Raw genomic sequence first — 15,347 nt, 5'->3', positions numbered from 1 at the left:
TGTCTGATAGCTTGACTTGGATTTTTCAACTGTCTGATAGCTTGACTCCAGTATTTAAAGCAGTCTCACAAAAAAATGAATAAGAAACCAACTTCCATGAATAAGAAACAGAATTTCACGAATAAGAAACATCTTGAATAAGAAACCAACTTCCTTGTCGTTTATAACGCTACTAGATATATGATAGATAAATGTCCTGCACCTTAGCAAGGTAAACGAAGGGTTAGGAGATCAATAGTGAAACTTCGACCTAAGCTCCAATCACAAATTAATATGAACCTCACAGAACTAGTGAACAATCCCCAGTCTGAATCACTCCTCACAGTGGTGCAGGACGGAGATAAAATTCCTTCTGCCTGTCTGAGATCCCCAGTCACGGGACAGTAAAAGATCCAGACATGACATAACTAACGAAAGACCCCTTCCCAGTCTTCCACCCTCACATACGTACGGAGTAATGAAAGACCCTTTGCTCAGCCAGGCTGTGATGCAGGAGGTGGGGGAGGAGACAGGAAGGAGAGGCTGAGAGGAGGAGAGAGGGGAAGAGACTCACGAAGGAAGAGAGGAAAACATAGCAGGATCGGGTGACTGTATTACCGGGAATAGAAAGAGACAGCCGCAAAAGGAAAAAGAGACCCCTGGTATCAGAGAGGACACGGACACTTAGAGAGAACGTAGGAACCCGGAAATATTATTATTATTATTATTATTGTCATCATGGGAAACAGCTTGGGAGAACAGGACTGACCCCCCCCTCCTTTCAATAGCAGCAGCTGCCCCCTCCAAGCAGAACTGCCCCTCTGTACACCCAGCTTGCAGCAGCTGCCCTCTTTGATTAGACCTGCAGTTCTCTATACAAAGCTTGCACCATCTGACCCTCTGCAGGGTTTGCCCTTCTACCCCTGCATCAGATCTGCACCTACAGACGTTGCCTTCTGCAAAGGACCCTCTGCCAACTGCACCCTCAACCAGACTTGCCACACTGTTCTCTCCTTCAGACCTCACACTCTCTGCTTCCTTGTATTCTCCATCGAACCTGTCCCATTACATCTCTAAACCCCTGTCCACCCTGTGTCAGATTTGTCCTCTATTCCTCTGCCCACACTGAACACACTCCCCCCCCCCACACACTTCAGTTTCTCATCATCTTTTCTCTCTGTCTATCCAATTATTATTCAGATAAATCAGGTCTTGTCTATAAAATCATTCATTATATATCCCACTGGAAGGATAACATTACCCATCTAGATCTACCCATTAGATTTCTATTATATCTCTTTCCAAACAACCCCCTACCCTTACATAAATTTGCCTCTGGAGATTTTTGAAGCTACACGTTCTTGTCAGCCCTCTGATACCTTGCTCTCCTATTGTGTATCATAGATGTGACAATTCTAGCAACTGTACCTCCAGGCCTCCACTCCCCTTGTAGCTATTATGGTTCCCTTATGCAATTAAATATTGGCTCCTCTAGAGCTCCTGGTTTTCAGATAAGGCCTAATCACCTTTTATGTTTCTTATACCTTGCCATGATTTCTCTTTCCTGTATCTCCATTATTTAGTAAATTACAAATGTAATCTCTGTTATTATTGATTAGCTCCCATCCTAGAGCATACCTTGGCTTTCTAATATTCATGCACAGAGTAGTCCTACATTTAGTACATTAAATCCCGAGGCCTGACATGTGAGCCCCCCTTACTAAACTGGAAAAATGAACTACCAGCAACAGCTGGCTAACTCTGCAGCCATTCGAGCCGAGATCCAGCGGTTTGAGTCTGTGCACCCCAACATCTACTCCATATATGAGCTGCTGGAAAGGTTGGATGAACCTGGCCTACAGAACCAGATCCGAGAGCACGTCATAGCCATAGAAGGTAAGATGCCTGAGGGTTACATATCTGAGTGGGATGAAGGTATTGTGGGATGATCTGTTTATAATTTGTTGGTTTAAAATTATACACGTCTGATAGTATTTTAATTACAGGAAGTAGTTTATCTGACTGCTAATATACTTCAGGAGAGCTTCTTTCATTCATTGCTGATAACAGAACCATCCTTCAGTCGTTTCTGGTTAAAGCTGCCCAATGCTATTATTTCTGGCAACATCAGAGCTTTCTTTCCTACAGTCCTAGACAACCATAGCCCATACTCAGGATGTGATCCATAAACTCTGTACATTTGACATTTACCTGGCATATTTTTGTTGGTACAGGTTTGCCACATTTTGTTTAAAGGATAGAAGGTCTGTGTTAGCTATGTAGGTGTTGTGATTAATTTATAGAGCACTCTCATATCCCACGTGTTTATGCTACAAGGGTGTTGTAAACTCAGTAACACAAAGACAAACCTATACAATAGTCTATCAAGGCCCTGCGACCGCCTTTATTGCAGCAGGAAACAGGACCACCTTCACAGGGGAATATTGAATTGCTGAGTTCTTTCTGTTACCTGAATCAGTGTGACTAACCCACTCTCTGTCTGAGGAGACTGCAGCACTCAGCAGTCTTATTATATTTCAGGATGTTCTCATCAGCCCATTGTTGAGAACAATTCCTTAGAAAGTAGAGTGTCTGTATTGCAAGGACTCAGCATTGCTTGGTGCAAGTCTTGGAATGCAGATCCCTGTAAATATTTGCTGTAAATTTATATTATCACAGTTTGTGCTGCTGCATACATTACAGAATACCTCGCTTTGCATGCAATGTGTGTCTGCTTTCCAGAGGTTGAATAAATGCTGCAGTGTTGCTGAATACCAAGCTAAAGATGCATAAGTATACAGTGCATGTGCTGCGGGTAGCCTATGGTTCAGGAGCACATGATAAAACTGATTCATACAATCTGACTGTATACCATCATCCAGGTTTGTAAGACTGGAGCTCATGGTGTATTTACATGTTTGTTGTTGTTTTTTTGTACAGACACTTTCATGTATCAGAAGCACTATCATTAAAAAACATTACTAAAGATAATTTGTGTAATAACTAATTTGCCTCAAAATATTTTCTGTAGTGTATCCAAGTAGATATGTAAAGCTTTATACTTACATTTCACTTAAGTTGAGTTTGGGGAAGTTTCAGAAGCAAGCTGATAGATAATATAATATCAGACCTACAATACATGCTCAGTTGTTGAGGCCCCATGTATAATAACTGCTAATGAAAGTGGTGTTTCTAAACCATTAAGACTTGTACCTCATACATTGTTCTGAAACCTAACCTGTACTTTAAAGGGACAGTCTGGTCAAAATTAAACTTTCATTATTCAGATAGGACATGTAATTTTAATCAACTTTCCAATTTTCTTTGATCATCAAATTTGCTTTTTTCTCTTGGCATTCTTAGTTGAAACTAAACCTAGTTAGGCTCATATGCTAATTTCTAAGCCATTGAGGGCTGTCTCTTATCACATGCTTTTTAAATTGTTTTTTACAACAAAAGACTTGATAGTTCACGTGGGCTATATAGATACTGTGTTCAGGCACAGAAAGTTATTTAAGATTTAGCACAACATAATGCTAAATGCAAGTCAATAAATAATAAATAGTCACAGTCGTGTGATCAGGGGGCTGTCAGAAGGTTCTTAGATACAAGGTAATCACAGAGGTACAAATTGTATTAATATAACTGTTTGTTATGCAAAACTGGGGAATGGGTAATATAGGGATTATGTATCTTTTAAAACAATAAAAAGTCTATTGTAGACTGTCCATTTAAAGGGACATAATACTCATATGCTAAATTACTTTAAACTGATGCAGTATAACTGTAAAAGGCTGACAGGAAAATATCACCTGAGCATCTCTATGTAAAAAAGAAAGATATTTTACCTCACAACTTCCAGCAGAGTAAGTTCTGTGTAAAAAGTTATACTTCAGCAGGTAATAAAAAATGAAGAAATGAACTGCAGCCAATCAGCATCAGCAGTGCTGAGGTCATGAACTCTTTTACTGTGATCTCATGAGATTTGACTTAACTCTCATGAGATTTCATAGTAAACTTCCTTAAACTGAATAGGGAAATAACATGAGTGCACAAAGCTCAATCCTTCAGCTGTGCCGGGACAGACATACTGATTTGCTGCTTAGAAGTCCTTTACAATGGGATGTGGCTACTGAGGAGCTTTTGAGGTAAAATATCTTTCTTTTTTACATAGAGATGTTTAGGTGATATTTTCTAGTCGACTTTTTACAGCTATGCTGCATCACTTTCAAGTGTTTCAACATTTGGGTATCATGGCCCTTTAAGTCTTGTTTTGGGGATAAGTTGGTGCAGGTTTGGGCCCATTCATTGCTTGACATCCTGGTTCTTACTATGAATACTTTAATTATGTTGACCTGTCTTATATATTCAGAGCATCATAAGAGTGGCTGAATAAATGTAACTTAGGCAGGAGAGAGCTACTTGAGTTGAACTTAGCAATATTCTAATGCTGTGATCTCTTTTATGATAGAGGAGTCATAAGTATGAGGCCAGAAAATCTAATAGAGAGAGAGTGTGTGCGCACCATAATTTGTGCTGAGCAATGTAATGGAAAGAAAAAGACAGATTCATGAACGGAGTTGAGAAGTTCTAATAAGGTAAAATAACCAGACAGGTCTAGACAAATAGATACAGGATACAGTTTTAAAAGAAGGATATATATATATATATATATATGGATTGTCTATGTATATAAAAACAAATCCTTGTTTATGGTGATATATATATCTCTATCTCACCATAAACAAGGATTTGTCCAGTCATATAGAGAGCAAGATCGGCGGGACTAAACAAATCTACTATAAGAGAGCATCATTAGCAGAGCTAAACAGGCCGGAATATAGCAAGACAGAGTAAACGTAAGAAAATCTAATACAGAGAGCAAGGTCCAGTGCCGAGCACTTTAACCTTTTAACGCCGTTATGCCGTTCTATTCCATCATAATTACACTGGGCTTTAGAGCCGTTATGACGGAATAGAACGTCATAGCCAACGGCTGTCCTGAAGCCTTCTGCGCTTCCTGGATTTGATCGCGGTCTGGAGGGCGTTCCTAGGGTTATAGGGACGCTCCCCAGACCCGATCCAATAATTGAAATCTCGCGATCGTGTGCACGATCACGCGATATTTTAATTTGTCTACATCGGAACAACTGTTCCGATGTAGACACTTTAACCCTGGCAGGATAGGGTTAAGAGGGAGCTCAATACGCATAGCCTGGTAAGTTGATACATAAAAATGTAGTCAGCATGAGCAGAGATGAGCAAGTCTAATACAGAGAGCACAATGTTTGTGGCTGAACAGGTCTAATCTTTTATAGAAACAATGCCATGGACAAGGCTTGATAGGTCTCATATAAAGAGAGTGTATTAAAGATAAAGTAAAAAATAAATGTTTTGTGATTCAGAGCATGCACTATTAAACAACTTTCCAATTTACTACTATGATGATCAAATCAGCTTTGTTTTCTTGGTATCCTTTGTTGAAGAGTAAATATAGGTAGGCTCATAGCAGATTAGTAGTGTGCACATTCTTTAGCACTCTATGGCAGCAGTGTTTGCATCTATGAATAAAATTGCTATAAAGTTTGTTACAAGCACTGGTGCCAGATGGCTAAAGGAATGTGCACGCTCCTGAACTCACCTAGGATTACTCTTAAAGAAAGGATACCAATACAATTATGCAAGATTGATAACATAATTCAATTTGAAAGTTGTTTAAAATTTCTTGTTCTATCCATTTAAAGGGAAACTGAACCCAATTTTTTTTCTTTTGTGATTCCGATAGAGCATGACATTTTAAGCAACTTTCTAATTTACTCCTATTATCAAATTGTCTTCATTCTCTTGGTATCTTTATTTGAAATGCAAGAATGTAAGTTTAGATGCCGGCACATTTTTGGTGAACAACCTGGGTTGTCCTTGCTGATTGGTGGATAAATTCATCCACCAATAAAAAAGTGCTGTCCAGAGTACTTAACCAAAAAAAGCTTAGATGCCTTCTTTTTCAAATAAAGATAGCAACAGAACGAAGAAAACTTGATTATAGGAGTAAATTAGAAAGTTGCTTAAAATTGCATGCTCTATCTGAATCACAAAAGAAAAAATTTGGGTTCAGTGTCCCTTTAAGTTTTAATTTTGCCTTTACTTTTATTTCTTTAATGGCTGGGCAATACATTTAATAGGGAATGTACCATTGTCATAGCTCAGTAAGTTTGAAACTTAGACAGAAAACAGCAATAAATGAGCTGGAGAGCGTGATATAAGAGAGAGTGGTACTGAGTATTGCAAGATGAGCTAGTCCATAATATAATAGTAACGCTAACCCTTATTTCTTTGCCTTGTATAATTTTATATCTGGATATATTTTTTCTAGTCTCTGCATTACAAATGCTGCCCTAAGCTAAGATTTTTTTAGGGTGAACACACAGGTTGACAAATTTGTGTTTATCTATTGAATCAGGCAATAGTTGAGGAGATACCTGTAAAACTATACAGGAGCGCCGCCCAGGATTTTTCAAGCCTGGGGTTAACCTCTTGCTTTCCTGCGAAACAGAGCAACATATCCGTTTTTGGCAGTCAAGAGACTAACAAGATGATGCCACACTTCTATTTCTGACCCCTAAAATTACAATTTATTAGCCATTATAATTACACCATATTGAGCTAGGCAAATTTATGGCATTGCTGTTTTGTTGCTAGTGATATTTTGTTTGCTGCATTTTAGTGATAGCGCTGTGGAATCTGTTGGCGCTCTACAAATACCTGATAATAATAAAATAAACCCTAGTTCACTAATGCACTGAACCTCATTCATGGAAGTCTGCCTGTCTTGCCAGGTTAGCTTCTTTCAGGGCTAGTACTTATCAAATCTTGTACAGAAAACTGCCGATTTATGGTAAACGCAAACAGAAAATGTATTGTTCTATCTTTCAAGTGGATTTTTAATTAAAGGGAATGTTTACTGCACAAAGTATAAAGTAAGGTCTGGTTTGATAAACTTAAAATAACAAACCATTCAAAGGCTCTAAACAACAAAACTATGTAAGCAGAGAAAACTGAACACAAAGCTAACTAAAGTGACCTAAGTTCATATTACATGTGTGAATATTCTTAAATTGTCATTTTAAACGACACTCACAGTCCTGCTGTACTTGTTATCTTGCTTCAGGTTATTATGAGGTTCCCCCAGGACTGTAAGAGTCACTTAAATCACATCGCTTGAACTTTATTGGTCAGCAAAGTAAATTTCATACTTGCTGGGCCTTGCTGGTTTTCCGTACATTGTCTGGTCTATTATATAATTATGCAATTGTTCTTACGGCTAGTCATATGTGAATGGTTATTTATAAGAATATTGTGTATTGGGTGCAGGGCTAGATGAAGAAAATAATGAGGAGTGCACTCGCCAGGACGTTTCAGAATTTTAATTCCATATTGGAATTAAAATTCCGAAAAGTCCTGGCGAGTGCACTCCTCATTATTTTTTATATATATATATATATATATATATATATATATATATATATATATATATATATATATATATATATATATATATATATATATATATATATATATATATATATATATATATATATATATATATATAGTAAGCAATTTCCAGTTCAGCCCACCGGTAGCCAACTCGCCTGGGTGCAATGATATACCATGAAATAGAAAGCAAAAGAATGCACTCTCAGGACTTTTCCACAAAAAAAACAATTTAATGGAACGTTTTCGGGGTTCACAACCCCTTCATCAGCATGCAAAACAAACAAAATTCAACTCATTTATAGTGTTACATATCAATTACATCATATCAACCTTAGTGTCTCTCCAAAGGAAAAGTGCGCCAATTTTTCGAGTTTGGAACGCATATTGCGTTCCACAGTGCTATCCGGAACCGGAAGTTGTATTACCTCACTTCCGGTTTACGGATTCAACAAACCAAACATGAAATTAATAATGAAATAGTGTACTCTACAATTTCAAACGTGTTACAGTGACATACTAATTTGTGGGACTTATTGTAGCAAAAATGTACCGCATTATAATAAGTGCCAAGAAAATTTGTGATAAAAATACGTTGACAAATGTTGCTACATCCGGTCGGCATAGAAACGGTAACTATGGTAATCATATACAATTCTGAGTACCAAAAGATGCCAAAATTTACAATAGTATGTCAGCTGAATGAAGCAACAACTTTCATAGTGTCAAAGAAATAGCGTGCACTAAAATTATATACAATCATATTGTATATATAAAGAATGATTAAAAATAATATAGTTAAAAATAAAAAAACTAAAAATTGAACCTTATGGCAGTACCATTAATTGGAATGGCAAGATACAAATGTAATGTTGCAAATATGATTGCTATGGCTTGCAGTGTAGCGCCAGTATATTGCAACAGAGTGGCATTAAACATGTGTATCATGAATATCAAATTAGAGCAATATTCAGAAGGATGAATATATATAGCAGTGTTATAGGACTTTGTTATTGTGTCTTAAGGGCACAATTTTCACTTGAATTAAGCCTTGGCCATTAAAGGGTTATAGCTTGCAATGGCCAAAATGTGAATATTTGTGCCAAATGGGGCGGATTTTATTAACCTTATTTGAGAATTCTAGCCCCAAGTATAGTTGCAAAAAAAACAGGGATATTTGAGAAAAGGTAATAAAGATAAGGATCATGGACATATATGGCTCATACAGATACTATCCATCTCTGGAACTTATCCAGGTGGATGTGACTTTTAAGTGTCCGTTTTTTGGACTGGTGGTGCATGTGAAGAAAATGGGTAATGGCTCTTGGCGGACCAGGCTTCCACAGAGAAGGTGGAGACAGATGTCCCCCCTAAACCATGCCGTTAGGCGCACAACACTTGCCCCTACAACTAGGGGAAAATGAAATGTGTGCCAAAACGGAGCCACCATGTCCACCTGGCATACCCCAAGTATGTAGCACCCCAGTTGTTAATCACATTATGCTCTTAAAGTCCGGCATGGTGTTCAGGCCACCAGGTTGTATTGTGCCTAATCTGAACATCCACTGGGCCTCTCGTCTCAGGAGTTGCTTGTTCCGGTCGCCACCCCGATCCAATGGGGGTATGTGGTCGATTAGAATGTAGCGGATGGAGGATACTGAGTGTCCCTTGTGAGCGCAATGTCGCGCTACTGGCTGTTCGGAATCGCCATTTTTAAGTGCTGTCCTTATGGCGTGGCGATGATTGGCCATACGCTCACGAAGTGTGCCAGAGGTCTTCCCTATGTAAAAGCAGGAACATGGGCAAAACAATAAATATATAACGTGAGTGGTGGTACACGTTATAGAGTGCCGGATAGAGAATGTTCGATTGGTATGCGGGTGATGGAAAACTTTAGTACCCACTAGGCCATTGCACGTTGTGCAGCCCAAACAACGATAAGAGCCCCTAATATTCCTTTTCATCCCAGTTGAATAACACTGTTTGGGGTCCGTTTTCACCAGCAGGTCTTTGAGATTAGTTCCCCTCTTGAACCCAACCATAGGTCGTAGGTTATGAGTAAATGTGAGTTTAGGGTCTGAAGCCATAATTGGCCAGTGTTGTCGGAGAATTTGGCCAGTATTTTTTGTCACTGGAGTAAAAGTAGTGGACATGATGAGCTTGTCACTAGCGTCCCTCTTGGGTTTAGGTGTAATTAATTCTGTCTGTGTAAGTCTTGAAACAGATTCCATAGCCTCATGGATTATCGGGATCTTGTAGCCCCTGTTATGGAACTTCTCACCCACTTCTTTCAATTGGGAGACCCCCGTTACAGGATTCGAATTGTTGCGCATTGTTCTTATGCATTGTGATTTTACAATGCCCTTTAGTAGGGCTGGGGGATGGCAACTATCTGCCCTTAATATAGAGTTGCGGTCGGTAGGTTTATGATACAATGTGGTTCCTAAATGGTTAGAATCCTTGAAAACTGTCAAGTCCAAGAAATGAATGGATGAAGCATTAGCTGTCATCTTAAACTTGACGTTGTTAGTCGTGTTATTAAACACATCAAACCATTTGTGGAGTTCCTCCAGGCCCCCTCGCCACACCAAGAAAATGTCATCTATATATCTGTAATAACAGATAATAGATACATTCGGCGTATTCCACAGGTACATGTTTTCAAATTGTGACATGTAAATATTGGCGTACGAGGGGGCCATGGAGGAACCCATGGCTGTGCCAGCAGTTTGCAAATAATAACTGTTTTCGAACCGAAAATAGTTTTTGAACAGACAGAATTCAATGAGGGACAATAGAAATCCTACTGGGGGACCCTCATAAAGGGGGTTACCCGTGAGGTGTTCCTGTATAGCCTTAAGTCCGTCAAGATGAGGTATAATGGTATACAGACTGTTGACATCCAGAGTGACGAGTAAATCATCTGGCTGGATGTCAACAGTCCGTATTTTACGAATGAAATCATTCGTATCCATAACTTAAAAATGGCGATTCCGAACAGCCAGTAGCGCGACATTGCGCTCACAAGGGACACTCAGTATCCTCCATCCGCTACATTCTAATCGACCACATACCCCCATTGGATCGGGGTGGCGACCGGAACAAGCAACTCCTGAGACTAGAGGCCCAGTGGATGTTCAGATTAGGCACAATACAACCTGGTGGCCTGAACACCATGCCGGACTTTAAGAGCATAATGTGATTAACAACTGGGGTGCTACATACTTGGGGTATGCCAGGTGGACATGGTGGCTCCGTTTTGGCACACATTTCATTTTCCCCTAGTTGTAGGGGCAAGTGTTGTGCGCCTAACGGCATGGTTTAGGGGGGACATCTGTCTCCACCTTCTCTGTGGAAGCCTGGTCCGCCAAGAGCCATTACCCATTTTCTTCACATGCACCACCAGTCCAAAAAACGGACACTTAAAAGTCACATCCACCTGGATAAGTTCCAGAGATGGATAGTATCTGTATGAGCCATATATGTCCATGATCCTTATCTTTATTACCTTTTCTCAAATATCCCTGTTTTTTTTGCAACTATACTTGGGGCTAGAATTCTCAAATAAGGTTAATAAAATCCGCCCCATTTGGCACAAATATTCACATTTTGGCCATTGCAAGCTATAACCCTTTAATGGCCAAGGCTTAATTCAAGTGAAAATTGTGCCCTTAAGACACAATAACAAAGTCCTATAACACTGCTATATATATTCATCCTTCTGAATATTGCTCTAATTTGATATTCATGATACACATGTTTAATGCCACTCTGTTGCAATATACTGGCGCTACACTGCAAGCCATAGCAATCATATTTGCAACATTACATTTGTATCTTGCCATTCCAATTAATGGTACTGCCATAAGGTTCAATTTTTAGTTTTTTTATTTTTAACTATATTATTTTTAATCATTCTTTATATATACAATATGATTGTATATAATTTTAGTGCACGCTATTTCTTTGACACTATGAAAGTTGTTGCTTCATTCAGCTGACATACTATTGTAAATTTTGGCATCTTTTGGTACTCAGAATTGTATATGATTACCATAGTTACCGTTTCTATGCCGACCGGATGTAGCAACATTTGTCAACGTATTTTTATCACAAATTTTCTTGGCACTTATTATAATGCGGTACATTTTTGCTACAATAAGTCCCACAAATTAGTATGTCACTGTAACACGTTTGAAATTGTAGAGTACACTATTTCATTATTAATTTCATGTTTGGTTTGTTGAATCCGTAAACCGGAAGTGAGGTAATACAACTTCCGGTTCCGGATAGCACTGTGGAACGCAATATGCGTTCCAAACTCGAAAAATTGGCGCACTTTTCCTTTGGAGAGACACTAAGGTTGATATGATGTAATTGATATGTAACACTATAAATGAGTTGAATTTTGTTTGTTTTGCATGCTGATGAAGGGGTTGTGAACCCCGAAAACGTTCCATTAAATTGTTTTTTTTTGTGGAAAAGTCCTGAGAGTGCATTCTTTTGCTTTATATATATATATATATATATATATATATATATATATATATATATATATATATATATATATATATATATATAATATTTGGTTTTAACTGTTGTTTGTATTCTTATTTCTGTTGGCCTTCTTTTCGGTCTTCCATCTCTCCCCCTGTACAGTGTATTATGTTGGTAACTAATTTAATACTTAAATGCTTGATGTTAATAGCCTGAGATGGAAAACAAATCCAGAAGTTGAGGAAGGGAGACAGTTTCCACTGACTGTTTTCTTTTAGATGCATTATTATCTCTATGAAAGCCAGTACCATATTTCCATCTGCATTTAGCCTCATAGGGACCAACTCGGTTATAGATATAGTACAAAACTGGCACTTGATATAAATAACAATTGCTTCCTTTCTTCTGCTTTATGATGTTCAGAACAGATTGTAATGTGGGGATATACATACAGTTCTAATGGATTTAATGGCACTGCAGGCTTCAGTAAAGCTCTTAGGTATTCTGACCAAGCAAATAATCCTTTAATTTTCTAAAGAGTTTTTTTTTTTTTTGGTAAGAATCTGATAATGCCTTTAATTACCGCTTGCAGTGATATCATCTTTGCCAGGTACTGACAAATCCGGGGGGCTTGGGTTCCTAAACTGTGGCTTTAAAATATGTTTTAAAGGAGAGCAAGTGAATCACAGCTACTGTAGTTTTAGTATTGGCTTCTATGTATTGTTTTATTTCATATAGATCTGTGTACTGATATGTTTTCCTGGCTCATAAATGTGCAGGTGGCTCCTCAATGTCCAAGATTTCTTCTGAGATTGAAATCAATTTTGTCAACTCCTGTTGTAAAAATATAATCTAACAATATAGACTCTCTTCCTGTCTGATTCCCTGAAGTATTGTATCTCAGTCACATTTATATATGCATGTTTAAGAGACACCAAAGCAAGTTAGGAGCTAATGTGCAATAACCACAAAAAATTAGAAACAATGATTTTTGCCATTTTGATTGAGTTTTAATGTTAATAAACTAATGTGTTGTTATCATATGTTAGTGGACATGTTACTGACACATAGCAGATGTTGTTCTGTACCAAGACAGACCTGTTACTTCATAGGTGAATAAAACCAAGTTAAATTAGCGCAATCTGCCTGGTACAGCTTTGCCTTAATGCAACTCCTGACCTTACCCTATGCTACTGTTTCTTTCCCAGAATAATCTGCTTCTCGCCTGTTCCTGCTTATTAATATTTCACCTAGAACACTGGTTTTCAAAACCGTCCTCAAGTCACCCCAACAGGCCAGGTTTTCAGGATTACCTTGGATGAGAGCAGGTAAAATAACAGTTTACTAATCAGCTGATTATTTCACCTGTTCTCCAGTTCAGATATCCTCAATACGTGGCCTGTTAGGGAGGCCGAGGACAGGTTTGAAAACCAGTGACCTAGAACAATAATTTCCACTCAGGACTGGTCCTACATTGCATCATGCCCCACTGGAGTACAATCCTCAAGTTCCCCCCCTCTTTTGCCTTTTCTGGTTTTTATATATATATATATATATATATATATATATATATATATATATGTGTGTGTGTGTGTAACAACTGGAGGACGGCTTTCAGTTTATTGTTATATATTGGCTGTAGCACTGAATAACAGTGCAGTGTTAGATTAGTGTGACTGACAGGCATAGCAATGACAATTTAATGCTATTTAGTCCTCCATTGCAGGCCAGTAAATGTAACCCTGCAGGTACTTTATATACCTCCCAGTGTCCAAGCTGATAATGACCATGAATAGGCTTTGCCTCTTCAATATTTGCATTTCAAGCAGCAGTCTAAGTCACAATATGCAGAGACTATTATTTATGTAAACTCTTGCTATGTTTCAGCTTTTTTTTCTGTATCCAAAAGATTACATACTGTGCCAGATTTAATCTGCTTGCACGTTCTAAAGCAATATAGGTGTTTCTGCAACCACTCAGAAAAAATAAGTGGGGCATTATGGTGTTGAAATAAAATAAAAAGACATGCAAGTGAGATTTAATCTCCAGTTGAACTCAATACCTAAGGAGGAAGTAAATGGCAATGCCTTAGATACATTTAAAAAAAAAAGGTTTAGGTACATTTCTGCCTAGAAACACAAAATTCAGGGATATGATTGCTTGTGTTAATTGAGTCCCCTTTTTAATAGGTTTAATTTAATCTCCCCTGGAGCTTTTATTGTAAATACAGGCAGCCCCTGAGTTACAGACATCCGACTTAAGTACAACTCGTACTTACAAAGGGAGAAAATAGAGCTTTATCTCCAATCCTTCTTTCCAGGATAACCCAAAATACTCAAAATCGAATTGTCACAAGGACAGAAAGTGATGTGAAATTTTCTGAACAGGGGCACAGATAGCGAAACAAACTTTTCCCTATGCTATCCAAAACTAAAAAAAGGTTTGGCTAGAGTTTCACCTAAAAAAAATGCCTTTTCCAACTTACATACAAATTCAACTTAAGAACAAACCTACAGAACCTATCTTGTTCGTAACCTGGAGCCTGTATATTAAGATTTGTATAGGTTTGCACATCTGTCTTTTTATTTCAACCTCATCTACTGTGTTACTTTGTTTTATATATGATATACTGCATCTATGTTTGTGTGTGTAGTATTTTGCTGCTGTACTTTGTATAATGAAGGACTTCTCTTCCTTATTTTCTTCACCATTCACTAAAGAAATCACTTAGCAAATAAAATATTTATTTTTTCCAGTTTATTTATTCAGTTAAATTCAATTAAGGTATTCTAAATGCAGTGCTGTCCTGCACTGATGTCCGGTAATGTTTCAAAAGTTTGTTTTTAAATGTATTTATATTTTTTGTTTTGATGCAAAAAATTTTTTTATTTTTTTATTAGTATTTACAACTACTGATATGCATGAAAATAATATAAGATAAGTAATTACTTCAGATTATTCAGGGGAATAATTAAAAAGCCTTCTGTTGAAAAAACGCAAGTAAAACCTGAAATTTTACTTCTGGCTACATAATAGTGTTAAACATATAATGAATCTAAGATTATCCTTCTACTCTGGCTCTTAAAGGCATAGGAAAGTCAAAATTAAACTTGCATGATTCAGAGCATTCAATTTTAAGACACTTTTAAATTAACTTCTATTTCCAAATGTGCTTCATTCTCTTTGTATCCCTTGTTGAAAAAGAATATGCACATATCATACACTAGTGGGAGTTAGCAGCTGATTGGTGCCTGCACACGTTTGTCTCTTGTGATTGGCTAACTAGATGTGTTCAGCCAGCTGCCAGTAGTACAATGCTGTTGGATAATATAAGTACATTGAAAAGTTATTTAAAATTGTATGTTTTATCCAAATCATGA

The 15,347-nt window shown here is 37.7% G+C and overlaps 1 protein-coding gene across 1 annotated transcript in view; it reads left to right on the top strand.

The window, feature by feature from the left end:
* Positions 1–445: 445 nt before the first annotated feature.
* LOC128645682 (arf-GAP with GTPase, ANK repeat and PH domain-containing protein 1-like) overlaps positions 446–15,347 on the top strand; it is a 607,927-nt gene continuing 593,025 nt past the window's right edge. Inside the window, exon 1 of the mRNA XM_053698867.1 lies at positions 446–1,875. Coding sequence (XP_053554842.1) covers positions 1,713–1,875 — 163 coding nt within the window. The 5' untranslated portion in view covers positions 446–1,712. The remainder of the gene's footprint in view (positions 1,876–15,347) is intronic.

This window comes from Bombina bombina, chromosome 1, assembly GCF_027579735.1.
Source record: "Bombina bombina isolate aBomBom1 chromosome 1, aBomBom1.pri, whole genome shotgun sequence".
NCBI lineage: Eukaryota > Metazoa > Chordata > Amphibia > Anura > Bombinatoridae > Bombina > Bombina bombina.
The sequence above is the reverse complement of the archived record's forward strand: the minus strand, read 5'-3'. Positions and strand labels throughout refer to the sequence as shown.